The sequence below is a fragment of the Sinocyclocheilus rhinocerous genome, unplaced genomic scaffold (genome assembly GCF_001515625.1).
Source record: "Sinocyclocheilus rhinocerous isolate Xijiao unplaced genomic scaffold, SAMN03320098_v1.1 scaffold1930, whole genome shotgun sequence".
Classification (NCBI taxonomy): domain Eukaryota; kingdom Metazoa; phylum Chordata; class Actinopteri; order Cypriniformes; family Cyprinidae; genus Sinocyclocheilus; species Sinocyclocheilus rhinocerous.
The window spans coordinates 278,826-290,540 of record NW_015661869.1 but is presented as its reverse complement, the minus strand read 5'-3'; the positions used below and the strand labels follow the sequence as shown (position 1 = coordinate 290,540).

The following is an 11,715-nucleotide window of genomic DNA, read 5'->3' as shown; positions in this document are numbered from 1 at the left end:
ATATATATATATATATAATACTTATAATAATATTCAAACAAGATCATTTAATCCAGATGGAAATTTTATATGCCATTAAAATACATAAATCTTACATTTACGCCTAAATATTTTTCAGTGCATCTGATATTTAGGTCAATTTTCTTCATAATCACTGTAATATGAAGCATGACTCATCTGTTAATAAGTGCATATGAAAGCTGTTTGTGGTTTTCTCTTACCTCCTTTGGCTTTCCACATTCTTGCAAAAGCTCCTGTTAAAACACAGAACAGCTGGTAGAACATCTGTACATGTTTGTCGTGAAGTTATAGATGCATGCAGTCACACGATGCTCTGCTGCAGCGGTTATGTGTATGGTGTTATGATTGAGATGAAGCTGAGCGTACGTGCAGTCGAGATCTCTGCTCTGCATCTGTCAGCTCTAGAAGTTCATCGATGTCGATCTCCAGCTCAGGAACCTCCTCCTCCTGCACAGACAATCAATGACTCGTCGTAACCCAGACTCTGTGCATTTAATAATGCAACCGCTCCTTTCATTGCAAACAAATCTATTGATAATTATGAAAGATATTGGTCCAGAGATATTGCTGATGCAATCAAACTACAAACTGCAGTGTGTCTAACTGAGAAATGATGCTGGAGATGCAGAAGCAGTAAGAGTCAGGCTATTAAAGACTAATTATGATAAAGATTTTAGGTGGCTGGATGCCATAAAGCTTACATACAGTATGACTTCATTGACTGTTAAATTTCATTAATCCTTATGGCTGGATGATGGCCCATATGGCAATTAAATTAAATTAAATCTTTTTAAAATATATATTTTTTTATATATTTCAAAATGTATTTGCTAAAATATATTTGAAGATATATTTATTATATTTATTTTCTATCAATATTTTTTGGCAATTTCTTTGTATATTTTTGAAAAGATATTAAAGGGATAGTTCACCCAAAAATGAAAATGTGATGTTTATCTGCTTACCCCCAGGGCATCCAAGATGTAGGTGACTTTGTTTCTTCAGTAGAACACAAACGAAGATTTTTAACTTTAACCGTTGCAGTCTATCAGTCGTATAATGCATGGCAATGGTACACAAACCGATCGTTTCGTGTGTTAGGACATCAATGTGTCGTCACGAGCCGCCGGGTTTAATTTGGATTTGTCTGTGCATGTTTTTTTTACTCTCATAGATTTTGTTACCATTGCCATGCATTATACGACTGATAGACTGCAACGGTTAAAGTTAAAAATCATAATTTGTGTTCTACTGAAGAAACAAAGTCACCTACATCTTGGATGCCCTGGGGGTAAGCAGATAAACATCACATTTTCATTTTTGGGTGAACTATCCCTTTAATATTTTTAAAATCATTATAAAAACTTTATTTGTTGACCTTTGTCTTATTTGCAGGCAACTATTTTTTGTAGGCTACTGATTAGAAATGTATTTACTTGCCACTTTAATACACTTTGAAATACGGTTTGGTATATGATGGTTGAAACTAAAAATATTTTCAATTTCAAAAATATATTTCATTGAGCTTCACTGGGGACCATGTGATATTTCAGTTTTTGTTTTTTAATAAATCTGCAAAAATGTCAACAATTCTGTGTTTTTCTGTCAATATGGGGTGCTGTGTGTACATTAATGAGGAAAAAAAATTAACTTAAATGATTTTAGCAAATGGCTGCAATATAACAAAGAGTGAAAAATTTAAGGGGGTCTGAATACTTTCCGTACCCACTGTATATCTTAGCGCTATGGTAGATAGTCCACTGTGCTCTTGTAAGTAATTAAGCAACACTGTAAATAAAAAATCCATAGAAAAACAGATAATGTCCTGGAAAAGAATGACCAGTACATTTTCCAAATTTAGGGACATTTTCTTCAACCCTAAAACACTGCATAATATCAATGTGTAGTTCAAAGTAAAGGTAAAACACCTGTGAAAAAAATCTATATGAAAAATTCCTTCATATTACATCGGGCCGTATTTTTACGGACTTTTCTTACAGTCAATATAATTTATGTCAGATATCATATATGGACGATTATACCTTGCAATTGCTAATAGTCTTTAGTTTGAAGCTCAAAGCATCTCTGCTGGAGTGTTTTAATGACATCCGCTCTTAAAAGCATCTCAAATTAGACCGATGAGAGAAATTACGCCGCATTAAAAACCACACCATTGACTTTAAACTCAACGCACTAATTGCTGCTCACATGAATATTAGAGGACCTCAGAGACGAGAACTTTAGAGGAACTGCTGTGTTAGCAGCCGCTAATTACCCCGCGGGGCAGTTATTACAGCTGTGGGGGAAAGAGCTGCTGCTTCTGTTAGGCTGCATTTCTGTTGTTGTAGTAATTCTTGTCATTTATTCACACATAACAGCTTGTTGCATATCATGTTAGTGTTTATAGAGGCAAAATGCTGAATGGTGTCCATTTAGAAGTCATTCTCAATGTCCTGAAGACAGTGTCGTTATTAACTTAAACTAAAACTGTTCAAAATCATTTTCGTTAATTGAAATAAAGCTGAAATCATATAAAAAATATTAGATGAAAAACATAAACATTAAAAACTAACTGAAATAAAATCAGTACGATTACTAAAACTAAAACTGAAATATGAATAAATTAAAGCTATTTTAAAAAAAAACTAATAAAAATGACAAGCACATAACAAATTTACTAAAACTTAAACTACGATTAAAATAAAAACTGAAAATATAAAAATATGGACAAACCCAGCGATTGGGTTGTTTTCAACCAACAGTTGGGTTAAATGTTTAACCCAACCTTTTGGGCAGTAACCCAACCGCTGGGTCAAAAAAAATTGTCCATATTTTACCCAGCATTTTTTAGAGTGTGTGTATATATATATATATATACTAATTTACAGTGTTGCTTAATTACTTACAAGAGCACAGTGGACTATCCACCATAGCGCTAAGATATACAGTGGGTACGGAAAGTATTCAGACCCCCTTAAATTTTTCACTCTTTGTTATATTGCAGCCATTTGCTAAAATCATTTAAGTTAATTTTTTTTCCTCATTAATGTACACACAGCACCCCATATTGACAGAAAAACACAGAATTGTTGACATTTTTGCAGATTTATTAAAAAAGAAAAACTGAAATATCACAAGTCCTAAGTATTCAGACCCTTTGCTCAGTATTTAATAGAAGCACCCTTTTGATCTAATACAGCCACAAGTCTTTTTGGGAAAGATGCAACAATTTAAAAAAAAACTAATAAAAATGACAAGCACATAACAAATTTACTAAAACTTAAACTACGATTAAAATAAAAACTGAAAATATAATATTACATGAAAACACTTTAACTTAAACAAAACATATTTCTATAAATGCATCCTCAAATGCATCATTCAAAAATTTGTAATATTGCCTTGACAACTAATTCAAGTAATAGGAGTTGAAATATTAAAATAAAAACAAATGAATAAATTTCATAAAATAAATAAATAAAATTCATAAAAGTACTAAAAAAATGAAAGTAAAAACTTAAAATATATACAAACTAAAAGCTAATTTAAATATTGCATACATTAATATATTAATAAAGCTGAAAGGAAATAACAAATATTTGACTTAAAAAAATTTAAAATACATGAAAATTTGTAATGTTTCAGTTAGTTGTCAAAAAAGTTGAAATACTACTACTAAAACTAAAATAAAAATAAAATAGAAAAAGACTAAACAATGACAAAAGCACAAAACAAAATTACTAACATTACTAAAATTAAAATGAAAACTGAAAATATCTTAAAAATAAAAGCTATTCAAAATATTATTGCATACTGAAATACTAAATAAATAAATAAAATGACATTCTATCTTTATTTACTCAACCTCGTGTTATTCTAAACCTGTTTGACTTTCTTTCTTTTTTTGGAATGTTTAGCATCATGAATACTTTTATGGTCTTTTTGTCCTTTTTACAGCTTGACAGCTCCTGATCTCTGTCTGCATTCATTATATAGAAAAGAACAGTGCGAACATTCTGACTAACATCCAAAGTCATGCAGGTTTGGCTCAACATGAGTGTGAGTCAATGATCAGGTGAATTATGCTAATAATTGCATTATACAGTCACGGTAAAGGAAGGGGGTATTTCAGTCTCTGTTGGCATTAGCATGTAGTGTGTTGTGTCTGAATGAGATTTCACGGATGTCAGGCGGCGCTGATTCTCTAATGTGGATCCATTACTAATCTGATCTTCCTTCCCGGGTTTCCTGCCTCAGGCTCACTGCCATCAAAACACAAATACTGCAAGCCACATTCACATAAAGTGGAAATCGTCTCCAGTAGCACTGATGCAGTGGATCACTGACCCCAGAGAATATCAGCACAAATGCAAGAGCTAATTAAATATACACTCATCTGCATACACTGGATAAAGCCAGGTTCAAATTTCTTTAATTTTGTTGACGTATTAAAGTTTTTACAGAGGGGAGTTTGGATTTCTCTTTTTATCACTCCATAAATCATAAAAATAAAAATAAATTTCACCGTGGATGGGGCTTCTGCAAAGTTCCTGTTCCAAGTGGTACGGGTACGTTTTCCCAGTGTTATCCAATCTCACTGAGTGGGTAGTGCTACGAGAACAGTGACTGGCCTTCTTGTTGCGAACCCTGGCCTACGCCGAAAAGGGGGGCGCAGGAGGCTCGCACAGGACACTAGAAGGGATAGCATCCATGGCATTTTGGTAGGTATCCCAATTCGTCGGTCATTACCGACGTAACGTCGAGAGTGACCAACTGAAAGGGAACGTCTCGGTTACATATATAACCCTCGTTCCCTGAAGAAGGGAACGGAGACGTCACGTCCCGTCGCCACAGCTGCTGTACCACAGCTGAGCGGCCGGGTCACCGACTCGGCTCCTCAGCGAAAACCTGCTATAGAGTCTGTGTTTCCCCGGCAGACTCTCTGCCATTTTCCAAGAGGGTTACAAGCACCTCTAATCTTCCATATGCACCTAAACGGTTGTTCATATGATCAGCGTTTAGTTTACACTCGAAGTGGATTGGTCTCTCTAAGCGAGATCCCAATTTGTCGGTCATTACCGACGTGACGTCTCCGGTCCCTCCTTCAGGGAACGTGGGTTACATACGTAACCGAGACTTTTTTTTTTTAACCTAAATTTGTTACCTGGGATGACTGAATTTCCATTTTTGTGTGAACTATCCTTTAAAGTTGAGTAGGTGTGTGTGATGTTTTTGTGACAAATGAGGACATAAATTTGTATAATGACAAGGGTATGACATAGGTATTACAAGGAGAAGGTGACTTTTCAGGACATTACCCCATGTCCCCACTTTTCAAAACGCATATTAATCACACAGAATGGAGTGTATTGAAAATCTGAAATAGCACAAAGTTTCCTGTGAGGGGTAGGTTTAGGGGTAGGGTTGGTGTAGGGCAATAGCACATACAGTTTGTACAGTAGAAATACCACTACGCCTATGGGATGTCCCCACTTTTCCCAAAAACAAACCTGTGTGTGTGTGTGTGTGTGTGTGTATTTTCACACCAGACAGTAAGAAAACACCTAGCAACTGCTTAGAACACAGAGCAACCCACTGCGAACAACTCATTCATCCTTTGAAATAGTTTCTTGAAAGTCATATTCAACTATGTCATGTTAATAAAACCAAAAACGCGTTATTTGAAGTCAGGGTTGGGCAGAGTAACTGCAGGATCCAGTGAGGTCACGCATAAATTAGAGATGTTCATGAATAATGCAGCTGTTGACACAGGGGCCGGACTGTTACAGGCTTCCACACGGAAGCGTCAGAGAACCCAGAGTGAAACCCTTCCGCCGGCCCATCAAATATTCATCATCATCGCCAAAACGCCACTCGCAAACCGCAGAGAGCTCAACTTTAGAAAACCATGTGCGGTATATTCTGTGCTTTAAAAGAGCCAGAAGCTAACCAGGAGCATATAATATTCCAAAATGTAAAACATGTTTCATTCTGGTCAATTTAGAAATGTTGGGTTATTTGGCTGTCCATAACATATTCTTTCAGAATAGTGAAAAGAAAACATCCAAAATATACTTTCAAGTGTTTATTTTGTTGCACTTTATCTACTGGCGTCTATATTTCAATTATAATACATACATAAAAGAGTTTATCTCCACTGCAGCAGCACTTACATACACCAAAATGTACAGTTTTATTCTTATCTATATTCTGAGTTTGTTTGAGGGGTTTGTTTATATATCATTCACCCGATTTTATTATTGCACTTTATATCTTTACTTCTGTAGATTTCAGTTAAAACACATATCTTTAAAGGCTGTTTTCTCAAAATAAGTTTTCAACTCCACTTCACATGCACCAAATTTTAGAATTTAATTCCAACCTACATTCTGAAGATTTTAATAGAGCGATTTGCTCATATATCATTCACCTGGTTTTGTACAGCATTTTATTCCTAAAAACATAGTAAAAAAATTCTGACTCTAGACAATATTTTTCGAATTATACAGTGAGAAAAAGAGATATCCAAAATCCCCACTAAATACTTTTAGATCTAATATGTCAATAAAATATAACATGAATTTTGAACCTGGCTTTATCCAATGTTTAGATTTATTTCCTGGAAATTTGTGTATACTTAATTAGGTAACGCCTCATTTGCAACTTTAAACATAACATTTCAAAAAACTTCTAATACAAAAAAAAAATGGTTTGCAACTCTTAATGTAATCAATCAACTGGAGAATTATGGTGATGTCTATTAGTTACATTTTTTAGACTATTCACCTGGTGTGTCTTGGCTTAAGCGTACAGTATATCTTCAGATGGATTACATCAGTGAAATGCACAAGAGTACCACAGTAGACATGAAAGCGTGCTCTTTAAATAGAGCTGCTTTAATATGTATTTAGGACACAACAGACGTCTTCCCCTCAAAGCCTGCTCCATTTAAATCCCCTTTAAAAAACTATAAAAGAAAGATATGTGTATAAAGCAGTACTTCTGTACAGTACATGCGTGTTAATCAGGAATCATTCAGTTCTGTGTCATCTGATGGCTACAGTAGAGTAAACACACACACACCGATGCTGGACATCTGCCACTACCTTCAGCACTTTCTCTCTCTCTCACACACACCATGCTGAAAGATCTGCACCGCTGAATGCTTAAATGTCCCACGTGTCCTTTAGTGCTTGAGTTTAATAGTAACAGGTCGGGGTCAGACATTAACCATGACTGCTAGGTGAGCCGGATATTTCAAATGTGGAGGCAGAAATGATTTCCTCTGTTCTTGTAATCTGTAATCTTACATTTGGTATACTCTCTTCTATTCTAGTTCTGTCTGGTGATGGGTTTAGTGACTTGTAACTCGCAGTTTCGGAGGTGAGTGTTGTTGAAAGTGGAGCTAACGTAAAAGGGATGCTGATGAAAAAAAAAATGTTAATAAAGCACTCAACTCTCCAACAACTCTAAAAACCTGAAACAGCAATTATAGTAAAATCTAAAGTTACAGTAAACAATAGAACGCTGAATAACCGGTGATGTATTTCACATATATTCTAACAGTGTTTGATATCTCACTTTATTTACAGCTCTCTTTTGATGTTGAATTATATTAATTTCAGACTTAATTGTTCATATTAAGAATTTGTTTCATTTGATTGGTTCACTTGCATGAATTTATATGATTTTATATGATTTTATCTGACTTTGTTGCAACCTAGAATTAAACTGCTGGTTCGTCTGGCCAGAGGGGAACGGCACACTATTTCCTTTTTTTTAATACTGTAAAGCTGCTTTGACACAATCTGCATTGTAAAAAACGCTATGTAAAAATAACGGTGACTTGACTTGATTACAAGAAATATACCCAAATAAAGGTAAAAATGCATAGGAAATCTTTCATTTCTGATACTGAAGCAATAAGAAATTAATACTTGTTCCTTGATACCGTAACTTACATTCGTGCATTGCATTTTGTTTTTCAACTCATGCATTGCCTTGCATCATGCTCTATTTCTTGAGCTACAGCAACTGTATTTTTCTGGTATAATGTAAGACAGCTTTACACCAGTGTACAGCTGTCATATGCAAGATATCATATCACAAAAGCCCATGGTGCAGTTCACATGTGTTTGATATCTCACTTTATTTACAGCTCTCTTTTGATGTTGAATTATATTAATTTCAGACTTAATTGTTCATATTAAGAATTTGTTTCATTTGATTGGTTCACTTGCATGAATTTATATGATTTTATATGATTTTATCTGACTTTGTTGCAACCTAGAATTAAACTGCTGGTTCGTCTGGCCAGAGGGGAACGGCACACTATTTCCTTTTTTTTAATACTGTAAAGCTGTGCTTTGACACAATCTCTATTGTAAAAAACGCTATGTAAATAACGGTGACTTGACTTGATTACAAGAAATATACCCAAATAAAGGTAAAAATGCATAGGAAATCTTTCATTTCTGATACTGAAGCAATAAGAAATTAATACTTGTTCCTTGATACCGTAACTTACATTCGTGCATTGCATTTTGTTTTTCAACTCATGCATTGCCTTGCATCATGCTCTATTTCTTGAGCTACAGCAACTGTATTTTTCTGGTATAATGTAAGACAGCTTTACACCAGTGTACAGCTGTCATATGCAAGATATCATATCACAAAAGCCCATGGTGCAGTTCACATGTTATCAGGGTGGGTTAAGATGGTAACTGAAACGCTGTAGTTTCAGTTATCACAGATTAACTCCTCAGTTACTGCAGAGAGTAAATGACTAATTATTCCTGTAGAGCATGGCGCTTGCAACTCCAAGGACATAAGTTCGATTTCCTGAGAATCTCATGGATGCAATGTAGGTAAATGTAAGTTTTTGGATAAAAGCATCTGCCAGATGCAAGAATGTAAACAAGTCCTATAACATTATTTTATCTGTTTTGGACAAAGAACTGTTTCTCTAACCAGAAATCTCACTTTGCTGCATTAGAAATGCTGTTTTTATTTTTGCTTTCCATGAAGTGCAAAAATACACTCAGCTCTGATTTGATCTGGTTTAATCTAAAGCCTTTTCACACCAAGGATGATGACTATAATGATAGCTATAACTATAAAGTTAAATAATCCTTAAGTTTACATGACTTTAAGTCCACAACTATAGCAATAAAACTATAAAAAATTAAATAAAAAGTATGTGAAATAAAAACAAAACTACTGAAATAAAGTATGATGTGATGCTGAAATAACACTGATTGGAATCACTTTCAGAACGATTTTTCCAGCTGATGAACAATAAAAACTTTGAAAGCCAATCAGGATCCATCTAAAAGAGCGTTATGGCACAGAAACGCTCGTTATCGCAGGTCGGAGTGGACGTTGTCATTACAGTTATTATTCTTAGTGTGAACGAGTCTCAACCATAAAGGTTTAGGATTGCAGATTTCAGGTGTTTGTTGCGTGTCGTGTTGGGAGAGATTGGCATTAGAGCAGCTGTCAGTCAGCGGGCTGCGGGTTATAATCAGCACATGTGGGCGTCTGTGAGGAAAAACAGCTTGATCTGTTCAAATATCATCACCTTCTCTCCTCTAATGTCACTGTATCCTCAGCGCATTCGAGTAAATGTTGTGCGATCACACACACATCCCATCATGCTGAACCAGCCAGAATCCTGTTGCCATGGCAGCGCGGGATGCAGCGGATACAGTCTCTCTGATGTAACGTGGCAGATGTTGCGCATCTCCAGATGTCCGTGACTCGTCATCACCGGCAAATCATGACGTCAGCTGAATGCTGACTACAGTCTGATCTGTGCACGCTTTAAGGAATGTTCTGGGTTCAACATGAGCGGCATCTGTGATGTGCTGTCATTCATTCACACTCGTCCCTCAGTTGGTTAAAATAACCAGTAATGCACTTGCACTGGACACTTAAGTTAATTGCTCGGCGCAAAATTGTGTTAGCTGATCTGTAAAATGTGTAGTTCATCTTTTTTTTCATGTTTTTTTGTTTTGTTTTGTTTTTAGTCAGATGACAGTTCCTGTGAATACATATATTGTGACTAAATCTGAATATATACTATAAGTCTGAATATACATGTAAAGCATGAGTATACTTTAGATAAGTGATTATCACTTATAATAATTAATGTAGTACAATATGTGCATTGATACAAACAGGCTATATGCATACTGTCTTAAAAAATCAATAAGATCATATATTTAGATGTAAACAATATATATTCAGATTTGCATATACATATATACATATATATATGACCCTCTCTGTGAAATCCAGGCTAAAGTCTCAAAATCTAATTATGAGATAACAAGCATCAAAGTTTGATTTCAACCATAAAAAGTCAATATTAAAGATTTCAAGGTTACATTTTCACAGAATGTTCTTTACCTTATGAAAGATGATTTTATGTAGAAAACAGTCAATCACAAAAAATGACTTTAGCTGGGTTTACACAGCCAGGGTCACACACACACACACACACACACACACACACACACACATACATATATATATATTTCATTCTTGTTTTATATACATTTATCAGTGCATTGTCTTGCCCTGTAGATGTCTGTTATAAATGCATTACTTAGATTTTTGCTTGCTTTTTCAGTCTGAGGAAGAAGTTGCAATGATTTTCTGTGGAAATCGACATCATGTCAGATGTCAGTGGTGGTGGTTCATATAAAGGCACTGGGACATTCTATAAAGAAATCTAGTGCTTGTAATGTTCCTCATTTGTAAATCGGGTTCGGATTAAAGCATCTGCTAAATTAATAAATGTACGTGGAAAAACTGCACAAGAAGGATGATTTCAACACATTTCTGAAGCTTTAAGCCATTCACTTTCTCGGCTCTTCATAGAATAAAGTTTTATAAGTGGGATGGCAGATCTGATGGGGTTGAACAATGACTCAGACAATGAAATAATATTGTTAATTGTTAAAATGTTAATCTACGATTATCATAATGTTCCTACTCAATTTCACGATTCAACCTGACCTATATGTTCAAACAAGGCATGACCACATTTAGTGCATACTGTGGTGGTACCATGGTAAAATAATGTATTTCCTCTAGGAAACCTTCAACCGACTTCCCTCAATGGTTCCTCCTAGACAGCCATGAGATTAAATAGAGATATTTACTAACATCTCCTGCTTCTCAGATGTTTCTCCAGAGAAAAAGAGATCTCAACAATCTCTCAGTTTCTCAAAAATACTGCATTCAAAAGTCAGAGACCTCAATATGACCTCATTTAATAGGATGACAACTAGTGACTCGTTGAAGTCTCATGAGGAGTTTTAGGAGATGCATTCATTTTTCTGCATTATTTACTTGGGTCTGATCGTGCTGTAATGCGTCTCAGAGCGTCTGTCTCTCTGGATCTGTCTTACCTCGCAGTCGTACAGCAGGTGCAGCTGCCCGTCGATCCACTCCTCGATGTCCAGCCTCCTCTGGAGGTCTTTGCGGTTGTATTTGACCGTCAGTTTGCCCAGTTTGCGTTGGGCAGGCTCCTCCACTTTGGTCTGAAACATCACTCTGGACTGGGTGCCCGGCTCCGACGCCATGCCTGCCACAACCTCACACAGATGGGGAAAAGTCCAAGAGACAGCTGTCTCTCTCTCTCTGTCTGTCTGTCTGTCTGTCTGTCTGTCTCACAGATTCCAATAC

The 11,715-nt window shown here is 35.6% G+C and overlaps 1 protein-coding gene across 2 annotated transcripts in view; it reads right to left on the bottom strand.

Annotated features, from left to right (window-relative positions):
* ppp1r14d (protein phosphatase 1 regulatory inhibitor subunit 14D) overlaps positions 1–11,715 on the bottom strand; it is a 15,455-nt gene that overhangs the window by 1,444 nt on the left and 2,296 nt on the right. The window contains exons 2-4 of one of the 2 annotated variants that reach the window (XM_016536204.1): positions 11,439–11,624; positions 388–468; positions 222–254 (exon numbers count right to left, since the gene is read on the bottom strand). In XM_016536204.1, the coding sequence (XP_016391690.1) occupies positions 222–254; positions 388–468; positions 11,439–11,612 (288 nt within the window). In that variant the 5' untranslated portion in view covers positions 11,613–11,624. Of the gene's footprint in view, positions 1–221; positions 255–387; positions 469–11,438; positions 11,710–11,715 lie in introns of those variants that run through there. The other variant, XM_016536202.1, reaches the window with a different exon arrangement.